Source organism: Pecten maximus, chromosome 10 (assembly GCF_902652985.1).
Source record: "Pecten maximus chromosome 10, xPecMax1.1, whole genome shotgun sequence".
Classification (NCBI taxonomy): Eukaryota; Metazoa; Mollusca; class Bivalvia; order Pectinida; family Pectinidae; genus Pecten; species Pecten maximus.
In genome coordinates, this window is record NC_047024.1 from 3,916,538 (window position 1) to 3,938,205 (window position 21,668).

A 21,668-nucleotide genomic window follows, 5' to 3' on the forward strand; every position below is an offset into this window, starting at 1 on the left:
ATTTAAGAAATGGCTTATTTGTTGATGGGGCTAATTTGTGAATAAATACGGTATCTTAATTACCGGTATTATTGTTCCAGGTTTAAGGTACAAGACCTAACAGAGTTAAGGTCTGAGATTCAGTAGCACCTGACGCTGGTATAACCATGACAACAAATTGAACACATTGATTTTTAGCACCCAACACTTGCATTACTTTGACAACAGCTATTGATTTTAACAACTGAAACTTGTGTGAAGGAAATAATACATTACACAATTTCTGTTAGTTGTTTTGAATGGTTGGAAGATATTATCTCAGTTAAATATATACAACAATAATATTTCATTCTAATCAAAATCTTAGAAAGGTATAATCATTTCAGCTGAATTCACTTTCACAGAAGGCTAATTGTACTAGTCATTGTTATCTTAAAATATTCTAATGCAAAATACTTCTAATGAAAATAAAATCAGATTTAAAAAAAAATTCATATCAATTTATAAACAATGCTGATCCCCTTTTAATGTACATTAAAAAGAATATATTACAAAGTTTAAAAAATAATTCAACTATAAATATATATCAAATTTTAAGATACAAATCTATTTGAATAAAGATGTTTGGTATTTATTCTGAAACAGAGTTCAACAATTTTGATATATGTATTAGCTTATTTAATTTCAATCTATATTCACTAAAGGTCCAATTACACATTATCCATTATAAAGTAACTTTTGTCAAACACGACTAAAGCATGAAGCATATGCAGCAGTTTCATGCAGCCTCCTCTTGGGTTAAAAAAACTTGAAGTCAATACTAATGAATTTTAGTGAGGAATAAAAACTAAAAGGCAAATCACACAAATTACATGGGTCTGCTGAAAATACCATTAAACACTGAGCGGCCTGAACAGAATATGATTTTACTGAAAATACCACTTGACACTGAATATTCCACTTAAGGCTGGGCAGAATGAAAATACCACTTAATGCTGGGCGGCCTGAATACCTATAACAAGGGTGTGCTGAAAATACTACTTAATGCTTGGAGGCCTGAATACCTATAACAAGGGTCTGCTGAAAATACCACTTAATCCTTGGAGGCCTGAATACCTATAACAAGGGTCTGCTGAAAATACCGCTTAATGCTGGGCGGCCAGAATATCTATAACAAGGGTCTGTTGAAAATACCACTTAATGCTGGTTGGCCTGAATACCTATAACAAGGGTCTGCTGAAAATACCACTTAATGCTTGGAGGCCTGAATACCTATAACAAGGGTGTGCTGAAAATACAGCTTAATGCTTGGAGGCCTGAATACCTATAACAAGGGTCTGTTGAAAATACCACTTAATGCTTGGAGGCCTGAATACCTATAACAAGGGTCTGCTGAAAATACCACTTAATGCTTGGAGGCCTGAATACCTATAACAAGGGTGTGCTGAAAATACTGCTTAATGCTTGGAGGCCTGAATACCTATAACAAGGGTCTGCTGAAAATACCACTTAATGCTTGGAGGCCTGAATACCTATAACAAGGGTGTGCTGAAAATACTGCTAAATCCTTGGAGGCCTGAATACCTATAACAAGGGTCTGCTGAAAATACCACTTAATGCTTGGAGGCCTGAATACCTATAACAAGGGTGTGCTGAAAATACCGCTTAATGCTTGGAGGCCTGAATACCTATAACAAGGGTCTGCTGAAAATACCACTTAATGCTGGTTGGCCTGAATATCTATAACAAGGGTGTGCTGAAAATACCACTTAATGCTGGTTGGCCTGAATACCTATAACAAGGGTGTGCTGAAAATACCGCTTAATGCTGGGCGGCCAGAATATCTATAACAAGGGTGTGCTGAAAATACCACTTAATGCTGGTTGGCCTGAATACCTATAACAAGGGTGTGCTGAAAATACCACTTAATGCTGGGCGGCCCGAATACCTATAACAAGGGTGTGCTGAAAATACCACTTAATGCTGGGCGGCATGAATACCTATAACAAGGGTGTGCTGAAAATACCACTTAATGCTTGGAGGCCTGAATACCTATAACAAGGGTCTGCTGAAAATACCACTTAATGCTTGGAGGCCTGAATACCTATAACAAGGGTGTGCTGAAAATACCACTTAATGCTTGGAGGCCTGAATACCTATAACAAGGGTCTGCTGAAAATACCACTTAATGCTTGGAGGCCTGAATACCTATAACAAGGGTGTGCTGAAAATACCACTTAATGCTTGGAGGCCTGACTGTCTATAACAAGGGTCTGCTGAAAATCATATGTTTTATCTAGAAAACCTTATAAGTAATTCTTATAATGATGACTTTTTCTTTATACATTTTTCCCTTTCAGTCAAAGTTATGTAATAGTAAGGAATTAAGATAAAAAGCTGATGCCTTAATATATTTGAATAAATATTATTCAAGCAGTGTAACAAGCGCCTACTAGATTGCCTACAGTAAACGTACTGGCCTGATATTCATTGTTGAAAGAAAACGTGAAGGAGATGATACCCACCTCGGAAAAGTTTAAGCGCCCACTGCACTGTCTGAATGTCCTCCGTGTCCAGGTACACGTAGCTAGGCTCCGCGTCATGTCCTGGGGAGTAAGTTTGGTCCTCGGGACAGCTGGATGTGCCTGTCAATGGCGACGACCAAAGGTGAATGACTGCGTCACTTAAGCGACCAACTACATTAACGCTAAATCTACTGTATATATATCATGCACATGAGGATTTATACAGAACTGTCCTGTGTATCCCAAAAAGAGGCCATTCAGCCTTTGGACAATAGGGGAGATAATCTGTATAACCATTGTTGGAGCTTTGGTATTCCAAATAATCCTTATGTCTCCAACATTTTATAAATCTGTTTTCTGTCAAAAACTTATAACAGGAAAATGAGAAAAAAATTATACCATTCTCGCTGACAGATTAAATGATGACGAAATACATCAATAAGTCTTATATTACAGACAGCATAAAAATAATTGCCTGTTTGTTCATAAGGAAATGTCTAGGTGTAGAAAACGGTAGCTTCCTGTCTGCTGGGGATATCTTGGTATAGGAAATTATTTGACTTCCTGTTTACACAGCGATGCCTCAGTGTATCAAATGTTAACTTCCTGTTTACCAGGGAATGTCTAAATGTAGAAAATGACAACTTCCTGTTTACCAGGGAATGTCCCATTGCAGAAAATGACAACTTCCTGTTTACCAGGGATGTCTTATTTTAGAAAATGACAGCTTCCTGTTTATCAGGGATGTCTAAATGTAGAAAATGACAACTTCCTGTTTACCAGGGAATGTCTCATTGTAGAAAATGACAACTTCCTGTTTACCAGGGATGTCTTATTTTAGAAAATGACAGCTTCCTGTTTATCAGGGATGTCTAAATGTAGAAAATGACAACTTCCTGTTTACCAGGGAATGTCTAAATGTAGAAAATGACAACTTCCTGTTTACCAGGGATGTCTTATTTTAGAAAATGACAGCTTCCTGTTTATCAGGGAATGTCTAAATGTAGAAAATGATAACTTCCTGTTTAGGGGGATATCTAAATGTAGAATATGATAACTTCCTGTTTAGGGGGATGTCTTATTGTAGAAAATGACAACTTCCTGTTTAGGGGGGTATCCAGTATAGAAATTTATTTGAATTCTTCTTTATCGGGGGATTATGACTAAATGCAGGGAACAAATGACTTCTTTTTTAAAGTTGGTTGTTTCATAGCTTCACAAATCTGTCCATATTGACAACAGCAATCATAAGAAGTGTATCTATTATTCATTTAATGGATACAATGGTGAGAGTCGTAACTGTAATACTATATTAATAATTGTAAATGTGATTTTACAATGATGAAATTGATGTGTGGACTGATCCGAAATGTGCAATTTTAATATACAGTTGTGTTAGTTTTTTAGTAATCTGTATATCTGTGTATCCGTCAAATTTATACATTGAACAGACCTTAGTGACTTTTAGGAGACAGTGGCAAGTCTTTTTCATCTCTGATTAAACTCGGGTCATAAATAACATATGGTGAAGTTCTCCATAATGAATTGCTGGAATGATGAATTATTTTTACTTTTTAATTATTTTTTATTAAGCAGAAATGGTGAAAGATGTGAGTGTTTGCTCATCAGATATTTGATGAGTTTCAAAACAATAAAAAAAGAAAGATTAATTTAAGTGAAATTAAAAAAAAAGAGACTGTTACATGTAGAGAACCAGAACTCAGATATCAGCATGATGCTCCTTTCTGGAGCCCCTGTCAGTTGGTAACTATATGCCAGGTGACCTTTTGACCTTGTACAAGGTACAGCTGGTCATGAGACCCAGCTTTGTCTGCCTACAGCTAGCTACACTGCAGATACAGCTATACCAGCTACAGCCAACCACCATTGTCTACAGTCCACACCACTACCACCAACGCCTGGCCTGGCCTACCACCGCTGTGTGGTGTATACACTGTTGTTGTCAGTCAGTATACACCATGCTCTACTGAGCCAGCCACAACAGATAACACAGACATTTTAATACATGGCCCAGGTACATGTCTGTTACATAATCAGCCAGACCTAGTTGTTTACTACTGTTGTACTGTACATACAGGTGCATATTCTGTATCATATTACTCGGTAGATGTATCTTATTTTTACTCTGAAAACAACCTCTGGTTTTCCATCATTCTGGAAAATGCAATTTCAAGACATAACTGCCCATGAAGACAAAACATATCATCTTAAAAGATTAATTTTGTATTTCATCATTTTTTTTTTTTTTATAAAATCTTTGACAATTCAGTTTTAACAAAATAAAAATGACCCTAATTGATCTTGGTTGTATTATGTGACTTGTCTCCATAATGTTATACATCCTCTCAAATCTTATATCTACATAAAAGATATCTAAATTAAAAGTTAGAGTATTGATGTATAAAGTTATCTGTGTTGATATCCAGGGGGAAGGTGTGTGTACAAAGATTGCTTCATCTCTAACTACACTACCAGCCGATCCATTACTGGCCTGGCACACAGTCTACAACACTGTGTCATTGTACTAACTGGATTGGTGTACAAAGGTCATCCCTATACACACTGGAGACTTTATCTCCCTGTTTATTGTCAGTGGAGCCCTTTATTAGTTATTCAGTGCCAGAGCTCAAGCTCCAATTTAATGAGATAGACAACAGGTGTGGTAGTCCCTATTTTACACATTCAATATGGCCACCAGGATGGTGTGCACTATAGACCAGTAGGCTAAGCCTCCAGTCTTATTGATAACCATATACATGTAACAATATCTCTAGAAATACTTCAAAGCAAACATTGATTGTTTCTGTTCTTCGTTTAATCCTAAACAAAACCCTTGTACCAGAAAATGGATTTTTAGTGTGGTTCCTTTCATTCTCTGGGCAATGTACTATCCCTACAAATCTACATGATTTCACAGTTTTTGATAAATGTGTTCATGTTAAATGTGTCAGGAATTTAGTTTCACTAAAATTAGAATAAATCTCTGTCCCTTTGATTGCCCCTCGGTTGCCCCCAACAGTTACCCTTTGGTTGCCCCATGGTTTCCCCAGTCATGTGAGCCTGACAGCTCTGACCTCAGATATCCCAGTTTCCATGGTTACCCTGGGATTTTGCTGAACACTGCCAGGCTTACAGATGGATCATTGATTTTGTGGCTGGCACTTAATTTACAGTGAGCTACCAAGTGTGTGAGCTCTGTATACAGGCTGTACCACAACCAGGCCCATACACAGTGTCGGCTCACTGGCACACCGCCACTCCAAACAATGGCCAACTCTATCTCCCACATTCAATAAATCATTCTACATTGCTCTCATACCCTGTTTATTACAGTGTAATGAGGAATTTCAGGTTTCCCTCAAAATGTGTAGAAATGAACACTTGAATAAAAAGTATATTGCATATATAGATGTGATCTAAATTGAAATCTTTGTTATGTCTGAAATTTGAATAAGAAAGATCTTAGAGTGTAGATTACTCCATCAGGGCATTATGTAAATATTTGGTTAGGTGTATACATTTTTGTACAGTTAATGTATACGGCTAGCCGATGTAATGTAGAAATATACACACCTTGTAGTACATCAGACAGTTATACAAGGGACATAAAGAGTTTCTACAGTGGCCCAAAGGGTTAAACTAACCACATAATTTATACAGAAAAATGCCAGACAAAAATAATAGGTCTCCAGCTGTTTAAGTATGTTTGCTTGTGTCATTCATATCCAGTCTTTAAATGTCATATCCAGACAGTTCAACTGTTATATTTAATATTTCATATAAAGTTTTATTTAAACATCCTGGTAAACTTTATTTTGACAGTATAATCTATCAGATGGTCCAGACATTTCCTAGGGGGTACTGTACTGGTAAAGGTCACACAAACAATTTATTGTTCTATGAATCCCTCTGCAGTCTGGTAAGTTCCCTATTGGCAGAATAATAGGTGGAGACATTCTCAAGACATCAACATTGACCTGATTTTGGTCAGCAACATAATCAATGTCTTCTTGTGGCAAACCGTGAATTCCATGCAAAAACAATGACAGAAATCCAATATACTTATGAAACTAATTTTTCTGCTTAAAATTTCAAAGGTCATATAGAAGTCATAGTGATGTTATTTTGGAATGTGAAACAGCACTTTCTGTTCATATACCTAGGCAAAAGTAGAGAGTATAAGGTCACCTTACTAGCTCATACTAGTGGAAATTTCCCTTCAGCCTAGTGGTAGGATGTGGAGAGTATCGGTCACCTTACTAGCTCAGACTAGTGGAAATTTCCCTTTAGCCTAGTGGTAGGATGTGGAGAGTATCGGTCACCTTACTAGCTCATACTAGTGGAAATTTCCCTTTAGCCTAGTGGTAGGATGTGGAGAGTATCGGTCACCTTACTAGCTCAGACTAGTGGAAATTTCCCTTTAGCCTAGTGGTAGGATGTGGAGAGTATAAGGTCACCTTACTAGCTCATACTAGTGGAAATTTCCCTTTAGCCTAGTGGTAGGATGTGGAGAGTATCGGTCACCTTACTAGCTCAGACTAGTGGAAATTTCCCTTTAGCCTAGTGGTAGGATGTGGAGAGTATCGGTCACCTTACTAGCTCAGACTAGTGGAAATTTCCCTTTAGCCTAGTGGTAGGATGTGGAGAGTATAAGGTCACCTTACTAGCTCAGACTAGCGGAAATTTCCCTTTAGCCTAGTGGTAGGATGTGGAGAGTATAAGGTCACCTTACTAGCTCAGACTAGTGGGAATTTCCCTTTAGCCTAATGGTAGGATGTGGAGAGTATAAGGTCACCTTACTAGCTCAGACTAGCGGAAATTTCCCTTTAGCCTAGTGGTAGGATGTGGAGAGTATAAGGTCACCTTACTAGCTCAGACTAGCGGAAATTTCCCTTTAGCCTAGTGGTAGAATGTTTGTCTTGAGAGCGAAAGGTTGCTAGTTCGAAGCCCAGCATGGGCAGGGTATTTGTCATTACTCCTTCGGGCAGGGTATTTGTCATTACTCCTTCGGGTAGGGTATTTGTCATTACTCCTCCGTATTACACCTTTAAAAACTTTAAATTAACTTACATTAATAACTTTTCTAGGCCAAGGTTGGGGGTGCATGAGAGCCCTTAGAAAACCCCATGTGGTAGCTTGGGGGTGTCATCTTTGTCTGTCTGTTCATCTGTAACCGTTCTTTAAGCTAACTTTGTCTGTCTGTTCATCTGTAACCGTTCTTTAAGCTAACTTTGTCTGTCTGTTCATCTGTAACCATTGTTTAAGCTAACTTTGTCTGTCTGTTCATCTGTAACCGTTCTTTAAGCTAGCTGTCTGTCTGTGCATCTGTAACCCTTGTTTAAGCTAACTTTATCGTCTATTCATCTGTAACCATTGTTTAAGCTATCTTTGTCTGTCAGTTCATCTGTAACCATTGTTTTAGCTAGCTGTCTGTCTTTTCATCTGTAACCATTGTTTAAGCTAACATTGTCATCTGTTCATCTATAACCATTGTTTAAGCTAACTTTGTCTGTTTTTTCATCTGTAACCATTGTTTAAGCTAACTTTATCGTCTGTTCATCTGTAACCATTGTTTAAGCTAACATTGTCATCTGTTCATCTGTAACCATTGTTTAAGCTATCTTTGTCTGTTTTTTCATCTGTAACCATTGTTTAAGCTAACTTTATCGTCTGTTCATCTGTAACCATTGTTTAAGCTAACATTGTCATCTGTTCAGCTGTAACCATTGTTTTAGCTAGCTTTGTCATCTGTTCATCTGTAACCATTGTTTAAGCTAACTTTATCGTCTGTTCATCTGTAACCATTGTTTAAGCTATATATCTTTGTCTGTCTGTTCATCTGTAACCATTGTTTAAGCTAACTTTGTCATCTGTTCATCTGTAACCATTGTTTAAGCTAACTTTGTCATCTGTTCATCTGTAACCATTGTTTTAGCTAGCTTTGTCATCTGTTCATCTGTAACCATTGTTTAAGCTAACATTGTCATCTGTTCATCTGTAACCATTGTTTAAGCTAACTTTATCGTCTGTTCATCTGTAACCATTGTTTAAGCTAACTTTATCGTCTGTTCATCTGTAACCATTGTTTAAGCTATCTTTGTCATCTGTTCATCTGTAACCATTGTTTAAGCTAGCTTTGTCATCTGTTCATCTGTAACCATTGTTTAAGCTATCTTTGTCTGTCTGTGCATCTGTAACCATTGTTTAAGCTAACTTTGTCATCTGTTCATCTGTTACCATTGTTTTAGCTATCTTTGTCTGTCTGTGCATCTGTAACCATTGTTTAAGCTAACTTTGTCATCTGTTCAGCTGTAACCATTGTTTAAGATATCTTTGTCTGTCTGTTCATCTGTAACCATTGTTTTAGCTAACTTTATCGTCTGTTCATCTGTAACCATTGTTTAAGCTAGCTTTGTCATCTGTTCATCTGTAACCATTGTTTAAGCTAACTTTGTCATCTGTTCATCTGTTACCATTGTTTAAGCTAACTTTGTCATCTGTTCATCTGTAACCATTGTTTAAGCTATCTTTGTCATCTGTTCATCTGTAACCCTTGTTTAAGCTAGCTGTCTGTCTGTTCATCTGTAACCATTGTTTTAGCTAACTTTATCGTCTGTTCATCTGTAACCATTGTTTAAGCTAACTTTATCGTCTGTTCATCTGTAACCATTGTTTTAGCTAACTTTGTCATCTGTTCATCTGTAACCATTGTTTAGCTTGATGGTCCTGTCTGTAACCCATGTTGACCTTATCTACAGCTCCATTGCTGTGACAGTGTGATTCTAGTTGTTAAATGTTACCCCCTTATCCCACTCCTCTGTTAAAGGTCACTGTGACCTACCAATAGCCAGCTCTGGTTAACTGTTGTGTTAAGCTCCGTTTTCATCTATTCAATTTCTTACTTGATCTTTTTTCTGTTGTTAAAAAAATCCTTTGTAAATATTTCTGGCTATTAAGTGTAAAGTGTATGGTGGGTATAAGTATTTTAGACTTGTGATGGAGCATGTACTCAGAGGGTCCCTATTCCTACCATACTAGTATATTACAGCACTGTTCTATAACCCCAATATCACACTCCATAATAATGGCAGTGTAATAAGAAGCCACAGAAATATTCCAGTCTACTTCGATGTCAGAAAACGTATGGTGGAATGGATATGGCACAGATCACAACAAAGCACAAAACCAAATCTTCATTCATCTTTAATACAAAGGACATCTCTATATTAACATTTTATGTACACACTTCCTTGTTTTATAGCATGTAGTATTACTTTATAAACTAGCTATATCAGCATGGTGATTTACACAACATGGAAATCACAAACGGGATGGAGACACAAGCAGAATGCCACTTATCAAAATGCCACTCATCAGAATGCCACTTATCAAAATGCCACTTATCCAAATGCTACTTATCAGAATGCCACTTATCAAAAGCCACTTATCGGAATGCCACTCATCGGAATGTCACATTGGATTTTTCAGTTATCAACACTGCTACTGTGTCCCCAATGTTGACTGTATCATTCAAATCAAATAATGTTAACATTATGTAACTTACTATCTTTTTTGTCATTGGGATGAACTACTGCTTATTAGTTGCCAATGGCAACAGATGACACTTTGATATGTACATTTTAGTCTTTAACTGCTGGATCAGGTAATAGTCAGGAATTAAATATTGAAAAAAATGATACGCTCTTTTCCTCAAATCTGTCATTCACCACTTCCTGAAGTCTGCTGTTGACAACTTGACTGAGAGTTTTTTTAATGTACCCTCCAATCTGTTGGTGGCCATTTGACTAGAAAATTTAATGTTTGTTGTCCATTAGACTACCATAGTGTTGACCACAGGACTACACTATTGACCATGGTATTGACCACTGGACTACACTGTTGTTATGACCATGGTATTGACCACTGGACTACACTGTTGTTATGACCGTGGTATTGACCACTGGACTACACTGTTGTTATGACTGTGGTGTTGACCACTGGACTACACTGTTGAGTGTGGTGTTGACCACTGGACTACACTATTAACTGTGGTGTTGACCACTGGACTACACGGTTGAGTGTGGTGTTGACCACTGGACTACACTGGTATGACTGGGGTGTTGACCACTGGACTACACTATTGATCATGGTTCTGACCACTGGACTACACAGTTATGACTGTGGTGTCGGCCACTGGACTTCACAGTTGATCATGGTTCTGACCACTGGACTACACTGTTATGACTGTGGTGTTGACCACTGGACTACACAGTTGAGTGTGGTGTTGACCACTGGACTACACTGTTGAGTGTGGTGTTGACCACTGGACTACACTGTTATGACTGTGGTGTTGACCACTGGACTACACTGTTATGACTGTGGTGTTGACCACTGGACTACACTGTTGAGTGTGGTGTTGACCACTGGACTACACTGTTATGACTGTGTCGTTGACCACTGGACTACACTGTTATGACTGTGGTTCTGACCACTGGACTACACTGTTATGACTGTGTCGTTGACCACTGGACTACACTGTTATGACTGTGGTGTTGACCACTGGACTACACTGTTATGACTGTGGCGTTGACCACTGGACTACACTGTTATGTCTGTGGTGTTGACCACTGGACTTCACAGTTGAGTGTGGTGTTGGCCACTGGATCACACAGTTGAGTGAGGTGTTGACCACTTGACTACACTATTAACTGTGGTGTTGACCACTGGACTACACTGTTGAGTGTGGTGTTGACCACTGGACTTCACAGTTGAGTGTGGTGTTGACCACTGGACTTCACAGTTGAGTGTGGTGTTGACCACTGGACTACACAGTTGAGTGTGGTGTTGACAATAAATTGTTGTCTCTATTGTTGATTACTTGACCAGGAAGTTTGTTGTCCATATGGTAGAGTGCGAAACAGTTTCTCTGGCCTGTACACAGAGGGACATCACACACCTCACATTTGTAGGTTGTATACACATACCAGCCTGACTTCGTCCTCACCTGCCTCATTAGGCAGTATGCACATGGCTTGTTCTTCATCATCGGTGTGTGTATCGCTCTGTGGTTCAGCATGGCGCCAATGCTACGAGGACTTCGCTCTCCAGCTCCAGGTTCATCGGGGAAGGCGTCTGAATACGGATGAGCCCTGTGAAGTTCTACAGGGACAACCTGTGAATCTCTTGACAAAGGAACCTGGTCCCATGGAGTGGCATGCCCCTGGGCAGGACCCTGTAGGGGCCTTGGAGACCTACCCCGGGGCTTACCCTGCCGCATGCCTGCACCCCAGTTGTGTTGTTTATGTTGGTGAAGACTATGAGGACTAGGAGTGTTACCGGTGATGATAACATCCTCCTGATTCTCTCCCCCCAAGTCTATATACACCTCTCCTGGTGTTACATCAGTCACACCCAAGGCTAGCAGGGCGGGGTCAGCCCCGTCTAACCCAGGTAACTGTGGCTGGACTGAGGAAGTTACAGTGGTAGGGGCTGTGGAGGAAGCTACAACAGCAGCCATCTGAGGAAGTTTGAGATTCTGTTTCTCGCCATTCTGCGGTGTTACACCTCTATGTTTTGGTATAGGTTCTGAAATCATAAAGAAACACGTGTATCAATACTGGGGTATTGATTGGGACAAATCTGATTATTACAGGTATTTCGACACAACAGATGGACTACTGCAACTTCATCCAGCAAACTTTACTAATAAAGGATAAAATCTATCTAATGAACACAAACCCTGACAATGCATGTCAGATTACTGTAAAATTCTGTTCTAGTATTCTAGGAAGGTGTAAAAATCTAAAACAGGAATTCTTATATGTTCAGCGTAGATATACCAACTTGATTAAGGAAGGCTGAAGTACGAGTTTCTTGAGTTCATAACTAGGGGCAACCATGCTTTAAGTCAAGAATAGGACATCACATGTAAAAGGCTTTAATCCAACGGTAATGATATTGAAGATTTACTGATCAACTCACTCTCACTCCATCTCAAAGCAGAATAGGTTTGTTTGGTAGGATGAAGACCTTGCCTTTCTTGATTACAAATTTGAGAGTTCGTACATCAGGGCATACCAGCGGACCTCTTAGTTTCCTGTTTTGTTCCGATTTCCACAGAGTGAACTCCTCGGTCTGGAGCATGGGAAATGTATATACAAGCAAGGATTTTATTCCATCCATTGTCATGCTCCTCTGAACCTTTAAAGTTTTTTCACCTAGAAGACAAACCATTCTGGTTGTAGTTAAAAAGAAAATCCATGTTTTATCAGGAAAGTCTATCAGATAAATCCATGTTTTATCAGGAAAGTCTATCAGATACTGGTAAACACTGAAATCATTCCACTATGAAAATGTCAATATCAGTATATTGATAAGCAATTCTATTGTTTCCTTCACCTTAAACATCAAGGATTGTTCTGCTTTCTTTATCTTATATCAAGACTGTTCAGAAATGGTTCAAAGTTATCAGATGAGTTGCCAAGAAAGTTTCCATTACCTAAGCCTCTGGCTTCCAACTCTCTCAGTGTGGTGAGTTTGGGAACTTCGGTCAGATAGGGCTGGTCTAGTAGCACAAAGGTAATGTCAGTATTGTTGTCCTCTCTCCGCCCTCGCCGGCCCCACCCTGCAGCCAGGTACTGGGGCCCTGCGAAATAGGCGAGTATAATGGTAGTTTAATTAGTGGCTTATATAACAGTGATGTAGTGATAATGTATATATCTACTACAAACAAGTCAATTCCATGATTTATTCCTTCACTGAATGTGAAATCGTATGCCAACAATGGACAAAATTTTTCTTTGATGTAGGTCAAAGGTTAAAATGCAGGTCAAAAGTAATATTTTTATACAAGAGACACTGCCATACCTAGGGAAAGCCATAGCCCAAATACGATGTACTAGTGACTGGACAAGAAGATAAAGTACAAAAGGATGGAAGGACAGACAGTCTAAAAGCAAATCTCTAGTCCCCTCCAGTACTGGGGAAGGGGACCATGTCTTGTGATGAACAGGTGCCCTACTGATATGTCTTACAATGACAGATCACTAATGTACTTAGTGACCTACTGATATGTCTTACTTAGTGACCTACTGATATGTCTTACTTGGTGACCTACTGATATGTCTTACTTGGTGACCTACTGATATGTCTTACTAAATGACCTACTGATATGTCTTACTTGGTGACCTACTGATATGTCTTACTTTGTGACCTACTGATATGTCTTACTTGGTCACCTACTGATATGTCTTACTTGGTGACTTACTGATAAGTCTTACTTGGTGACCTACTGATATGTCTTACAATAACATATCACCAATGTACTTACTGACCTACTGATATGTCTTACTTGGTGACCTACTGATATGTCTTACTTGGTGACCTACTGATAAGTCTTACTTACTGACCTACTGATATGTCTTATTTACTGACATACTGATAAGTCTTACTTGGTGACCTACTGATATGTCTTACTTAGTGACCTACTGATATGTCTTACTCAGTGACCTACTGATAAGTCTTACTTGGTGACCTACTGATAAGTCTTACTTGGTGACCTACATATGTCTTACTTAGTGACCTACAGATATGTCTTACTTAGTGACCTACTGATATGTCTTACTTGGTGACCTACTGATATGTCTTACTTGGTGACCTACTGATATGTCTTACTTGGTGACCTACTGATATGTCTTACTTGGTGACCGACTGATATGTCTTACTTGGTGACCTACTGATATGTCTTACTTGGTGACCTACTGATATGTCTTACTTGGTGACCGACTGATATGTCTTACTTAGTGACCTACTGATATGTCTTACTTGGTGACCTACTGATATGTCTTACTTGGTGACCTACTGATATGTCTTACTTAGTGACCTACAGATATGTCTTACTTACTGACCTACTGATGTCTTACTTGGTGACCGACTGATATGTCTTACTTGGTGACCGACTGATATGTCTTACAATGACAGATCATCAATGTACTTAATGACCTACTGATATGTCTTACTTGGTGACCTACTGATATGTCTTACTTGGTGACCTACTGATATGTCTTACTTGGTGACCTACTGATATGTCTTACTTGGTGACCTACTGATATGTCTTACTTGGTGACCTACTGATATGTCTTACTTAGTGACCTACAGATATGTCTTACTTACTGACCTACTGATGTCTTACTTGGTGACCGACTGATATGTCTTACTTGGTGACCGACTGATATGTCTTACAATGACAGATCATCAATGTACTTAATGACCTACTGATATGTCTTACTTGGTGACCTACGGATATGTCTTACTTGGTGACCTACTGATATGTCTTACTTGGTGACCAACTGATATGTCTTACTTGGTGACCTACTGATATGTCTTACAATGACAGATCATCAATGTACTTAATACTCATGTCTTGACAGCAGTAAATATCTGATCATTAGCTTCACTCCAGATCCTCCACTGATTCTGCCCCGTTATTGGAATCTTGATGATTCCGTCCCGTTATTGGAAGCTCGAAGTGTATTAATATGTCCTCATTGATCGTGGAACTGATGAGAAACAAAACAGAATATCTGTGGTTAGCAGTGACATCAAAGGAGAAACACTGCCAAGACAGGTTATAGGATTTGTAATCAGTAGTTTAACGTACACTCGTTAAAGTAACAAGGAAGACACCCAAGGTTGTGTCAGTGTTCTAGTGTTGATGGTAAACATTACAATACTCACATACACATGTCCAGCTTTGGACTCAAAGCTTGCCATATTGTCATTCTCAGAAAACTATACAATGACCTATCACTGCATTCAACTATCAAATGACATGCTGAAGAGGTCAATTAAATCCTCATCTAAGGTAACATTTGATCAGGGACAAAGTCTGTCTAATTAAGGCTAGTTACTAGTATCAACAAGGCTATATATCAGGTTTCAATTAAAATGTCTGTCCTAATAAAGATTTTAACAAGGAATATTTAAAGATACACTCTACCCTCGTTATGACGCCACCTTTTATCCAAGGCGGTGATTTAGGCAGTATAATGAGGGTGGCGGAGGTATCGAAATTTGATGAAATACAACAAAAAGGTACTATTCTGACTCCTTGATTTATTTGGGTAAAATACATAGAAAAATCACAAATGGAACCGTGGTTAGCCAGTCTGTTGACAGACACGTACCTATAATATACCGACAGTATTGACAATCACACAACATGTCGTTCCCATCGCGAATGATGAAGCCAAACTTTGACACACTGATATACAAAAAAAATGTACCACACATTTATTTTATTATGAAAACATCTTGCACATATCTCTGAATACCTGTCAATTTGTTCAGCGAACGAACTCGCTGAAGCATGACTGTTTACCTATGCTTGAAAATAGAATATTAGAGAGTTCTGTGACGACCAAATTGGCAATTATGTGGAAGGAAATCAGTTCTGGGGTTTAGTTGGTGGTAGGCGAGGGTGGTGATAGGTTGAGGGAGCAATGTATGTAACAGAACGTTATTGGAAATCATACAGAACCTATTGTCAATCCACCAGAGGTGAGAAGGCAAGGTAGTTACAATTTTACGAGGCATTCATCTACACAGGATGGAGTAGAAGGTCAAGGTTGTACATGTCACAAGAACATCACCAATCACACTCAGTATTACTCATTAAGGAATGCAGGCTTTCTCTTGATTAAACTCACTCTCTCTTTTTATTGATTTCAGAGAAGAGAGTAAGTTTCCCAGGAATAAAAGTCCTTTTCAGAACAAACAGTCCAGTTCTCTTAAAATAACTTTTCACTTAGAAATGGTAAATGCATTTGACAGCCAATGTTTCAGACAATGAACTACAGGATTATGTAAAAGTTCTTGGTGTTTACTGGCCTCTACAGGGAACTTTGGTACGAGTCAAGTCTACAGGGAACTTTGGTACGAGTCAAGTCTACAGGGAACTTTGGTACGAGTCAAGTCTACAGGGAACTTTGGTACGAGTCAAGTCTACAGGGAACTTTGGTATAAGTCAAGTCTACAGGGAACTTTGGTACGAGTCAAGTCTACAGGGAACTTTGGTACGAGTCAAGTCTACAGGGAACTTTGGTACGAGTCAAGTCTACAGGGAACTTTGGTATGAGTCAAGTCTAGACTTGGGAATATTGACGCAGGCATAATCTTTGTTGATGGCTAAGAACTTGTGGTAGAGGTGAAAACAGTCACGACTGCCCTTACACAACGGGATGTCACACACGTCACATTTGTAGTAGGAATAGGCATACCATCCAGACTTTGTTTTCTTTTTGTTTATCTGACAAAAGACACAAGGTTTATATTTCTTGTCAATGGTATACACCAACTTATGGTCGCTAAACGGACCACATTCATGAGATTCCTCTTGAACTTGACCTTCATACTTCTGCTGAAGCCATGCCCCCTGTTTGTCTCCCGACTGTAGATAGGACGCACTAAGGTCAGACATGGTCCCTGCCCCAGTCGGGTGTCCAGACACGGGACCGTGAAACATAGCTGTGACCAGCTGACTTTGAGACAGGGCATGTTTAGCAGGGCCCGAACCCTTCAGAAAGGAGCCCAAACCAGGCAGGGCCTTTGCAGAGCCAAATGATGGCCCCTGGTGGGCAGGACCCTTAAAAGGAGCGGCCTGCTGCCTCATCACATTAGATAACCTGTACGGTTTACTGCCAGCAGATGTTTGTGGGTCTGAAAGCAAAAAAGAATGCTTTTGTTACAACTCTGTACCACAGGGTATACACTAACACAATGTCAACAACAAACAGCTGGTGATAGGACGGGTTTTATATCAATTCAGTATAACCAGTTGGCATGTCCTGAAGGACAGGTTTTATATCAATTCAGTTCAAACATCTGGTAGTCCTGTAGGACGGGTTTTATAGCAATTCAGTATAAATATCTGGTACATGTAGTCCTGAAGGACGGGTTTTATATCAATTCAGTATAAACAGTTGGTGACAGTCCTGAAGGACAGGTTTTATATCAATTCAATATAAACAGTTGGTGATAGGACGCGTTTTATATCAATTCAGTATAAACAGTTAGTGACATAGTCCTCAAGGACGGGTTTTATATCAATTCAGTATAAACAGTTGGTGATAGTCCTGAAGGACAGGTTTTATATCAATTCAGTATAAACAGTTGGTGACAGTCGTGAAGGACAGGTTTTATATCAATTCAGTATAAACAGTTGGTGACAGTCCTGAAGGACGCGTTTTATATCAATTCAGTATAAACAGTTGGTGATAGTCCTGAAGGACAGGTTTTATATCAATTCAGTATAAACAGTTGGCGATAGGACGGGTTTTATAGTAATTCAGTATAAATATCTGGTGATAGTCGTGAAGGACAGGTTTTATATCAATTCAGTATACACATCTGGTAGTCCTGTAGGACGGGTTTTATAGCTATTCAGTATAAATATCTGGTAGTCCTGAAGGACGGGTTTTATAGCAATTCACTTCAAACATCTGGTAGTCCTGAAGGACAGGTTTTATATCAATTCAGTTCAAACATCTGGTAGTCCTGTAGGACGGGTTTTATATCAATTCAGTTCAAACATCTGGTAGTCCTGTAGGACGGGTTTTTATAGCTATTCAGTATAAATATCTGGTACATGTAGTCCTGAAGGACAGGTTTTATAGCAATTCAGTTCAAACATCTGGTAGTCCTGAAGGACGGGTTTTATAGCTATTCAGTATAAACATCTGGTACATGTAGTCCTGTAGGACAGGTTTTATAGCAATTCAGTTCAAACATCTGGTAGTCCTGTAGGACGGGTTTTTATAGCTATTCAGTATAAATATCTGGTAGTCCTGAAGGACGGGGTTTATAGCAATTCAGTATAAATAGTTGGTGACAGTCCTGAAGGACAGGTTTTAAAGCAATTCAGTATAAACAGTTGGTGATAGGTCGTGAAGGACAGGTTTTATAGCCATTCAGTAGGAACTTAATAGTTATGCTTTATAACACAGTAATATTGTACCTCATGTTACTACAGCACTAGCCAAGTGAAGGAAAAAAAAAATTTCTCCTGTAAATAGTGCAGGATTCTAAGACAACTCTGCCAAAGTGTAACTTTGTGGATATGTAAGATGTGATGTTTGTGAAGGAGATGTCATATTCAAGGTAGTCATACATTTAAAGTAAACATATGTTAATATTAATAATCAAAAACAACAAACAGACAAGATGATTATATGTAATTTGCTTTTATTTTCAACACAAACCAAGGTATTGCAGTATTCAGATATTTCAACAAAAAAATTCAAATTTTAACAAAAACTTTTTTCAAAATATCTACAACTCTACCAAGTTTATGCATACATTTTGGTAATGTTTATTTGGTTACATGCTGCAGTGAGACAGGGTGCTGTACACAGGTGTCAAGGAAAGGTGTAGTAATGTAGTATCCAAAACACAGGTGTCATGTGTAGTAATGTAGTATCCAAAACACAGGTGTCATGTGTAGTAATGTAGTATCCAAAACACAGGTGTCATGTGTAGTAATGTAGTATCCAAAACACAGGTGGCATGTGTAGTAATGTAGTATCCAAAACACAGGTGTCATGTGTAGTAATGTAGTATCCAAAACACAGGTGTCATGTGTAGTAATGTAGTATCCAAAACACAGGTGTCAAGGAAAGGTGTAGTAATGTTGTATCCAAAACACAGGTGTCATGGATAGGTTAGTAATGTTGTATCCAAAACACAGGTGTCATGTGTAGTAATGCAGTATCCAAAACACAGGTGGCATGTGTAGTAATGAAGTATCCAAAACACAGGTGTTATGTGTAGTAGTGTTGTATCCAAAACACAGGTGTCATGTGTAGTAATGTAGTATCCAAAACACAGGTGTCAAGGAAAGGTGTAGTAATGTTGTATCCAAAACACAGGTGTCATGTGTAGTAATGTAGTATCCAAAACACAGGTGTCATGGATAGGTGTAGTAATGTAGTATCCAAAACACAGGTGTCATGTGTAGTAATGTAGTATCCAAAACACAGGTGTCATGTGTAGTAATGTAGTATCCAAAACACAGGTGTCATGGATAGGTGAAGTAATGTAGTATCCAAAACACAGGTGTCATGGATAGGTGTAGTAATGTTGTATCCAAAACACAGGTGTCATGTTTAGTAATGTAGTATCCAAAACACAGGTGTCATGTGTAGTAATGTAGTATCCAAAACACAGGTGTCATGTGTAGTAATGTAGTATCCAAAACACAGGTGTCATGTGTAGTAATGTAGTATCCAAAACACAGGTGTCATGTGTAGTAATGTAGTATCCAAAACACAGGTGTCATGGATAGGTGTAGTAATGTAGTATCCAAAACACAGGTGTCATGTGTAGTAATGTAGTATCCAAAACACAGGTGTCATGGATAGGTGTAGTAATGTTGTATCCAAAACACAGGTGTCATGTGTAGTAATGTAGTATCCAAAACACAGGTGTCATGTGTAGTAATGTAGTATCCAAAACACAGGTGTCATGTGTAGTAATATAGTATCCAAAACACACAGGTGAGATCTGGCCTATTTTTGGTTCATGTTTTTGACACTGAAAAGCTACAGTAGGTCTACCCTCGATACTCCTGGGATTATGATCATATAGGCTCTAAAAACCCCTGGAGTATCGAGGATACTGGAGGTGGCTGTATGCTTCTTATTTTGCAAATATTTATTTTTACAGAAGTTTCATAATGTATATAACTATAATATTTATTTATTTTACAAATTTTTGAAACAAGTAATATCAATATGTACTAATCACACTTTGATTGCCATGATGCAAAAGTGTGAGGCGTCTTATTGTGGGAGATAACCAGGTCATACTGGTTAGTGTAAAACATAAGTATGAAACCAGGTAATCACTCAATCAGTGTACAACCAGAACTAAGTTAGTCGCTATGGACTAAACACTAGTTTTATCTTCTGACAGCCGTTATCAATGTATGCTGGGTGACAGCTAATTATTGTGAAGTCTTCTGGTCGGTAACGGTAAAGTCTTCTGGTCAGTAATGGTAAAGTCTTCTGGTCAGTAACGGTAAAGTCTTCTGGTCAGTAATGGTAAAGTCTTCTGGTCGGTAACGGTAAAGTCTTCTGGTCAGTAACAGTAAAGTCTTCTGGTCGGTAACGGTAAAGTCTTCTGGTCAGTAACGGTAAAGTCTTCTGGTCAGTAACGGTAAAGTCTTCTGGTCGGTAACGGTAAAGTCTTCTGGTCAGTAACGGTAAAGTCTTCTGGTCAGTAACGGTAAAGTCTTCTGGTCAGTAATGGTAAAGTCTTCTGGTCGGTAACGGTAAAGTCTTCTGGTCAGTAACAGTAAAGTCTTCTGGTCGGTAACGGTAAAGTCTTCTGGTCACGGTAAAGTCTTCTGGTCAGTAACGGTAAAGTCTTCTGGTCAGTAACGGTAAAGTCTTCTGGTCAGTAATGGTAAAGCCTTCTAAAATCTTCCCCTGATATTGGGAGGGAAAGCCAGTTGTACATGTATTTCGAAGTCGGACTTTAGCTAGTATGTGGAGGGAAAGTTATTTGCAGTTCACTATTGTCCATGGTGGACATATACTGATGGTACTGGTGAAAGCAGTCACGTTTGCTCCGACAAAGAGGAACATCACACACCTCACACTTGTAATAGGAATAGATATACCAGCCCTTAGGACTTTTCACCTTGTTCAGTACACAAACCACACATGGCTTGTATTTCTTGTCCGCTATGTATACTAGCTTGTGCTGTCCATACTCATGCTGACCGCGATATGACGACGTACTATGACCTACACTCATATTCAAGTTCGAGTCGGGTGAAACTATGCTTTCATGGTGTCGGAGCATGGAGTCTGAAAAAATGGGTGTCATTGTGTTCGAACTTTGACCTTGAAACCTTGCTTGCGAAACATCTAAACTTTGACCTTGTGACCTTCCTTGTGAATTATACTTTGGAAACATAAAGGACTGTAAGAGTTCAGGAGTGAGGCCGAAATTTTCAGAAATCAGTGGACGTTTGCCCGGGGGAGGTTGTCTTATAAATCTTGGCATGTTACTGCTATCAGAGGGCTCAGGATCTGAAAGAATAAAAATGTATCTATTACCATGCGAGAAACCTTACACACTACA

General features: G+C 38.8%; 1 protein-coding gene across 12 annotated transcripts in view; it reads right to left on the reverse strand.

Annotated features, from left to right (window-relative positions):
- LOC117336493 (zinc finger and BTB domain-containing protein 17-like) overlaps positions 1-21,668 on the reverse strand; it is a 122,569-nt gene that overhangs the window by 61,735 nt on the left and 39,166 nt on the right. Inside the window, exons 5-7 of one of the 12 annotated variants that reach the window (XM_033897082.1) lie at positions 13,024-13,170; positions 12,507-12,742; positions 11,997-12,110 (exon numbers count right to left, since the gene is read on the reverse strand). The exons of 7 other annotated variants lie outside the window; for them this stretch is intronic. In XM_033897082.1, the coding sequence (XP_033752973.1) occupies positions 12,519-12,742; positions 13,024-13,170 (371 nt within the window). In that variant the 3' untranslated portion in view covers positions 11,997-12,110; positions 12,507-12,518. Of the gene's footprint in view, positions 1-2,504; positions 2,625-9,711; positions 12,111-12,506; positions 12,743-13,023; positions 13,171-15,620; positions 17,241-18,744; positions 21,617-21,668 lie in introns of those variants that run through there. 4 more of the 12 variants (XM_033897060.1, XM_033897063.1, XM_033897068.1 and 1 more) reach the window with 4 other exon arrangements.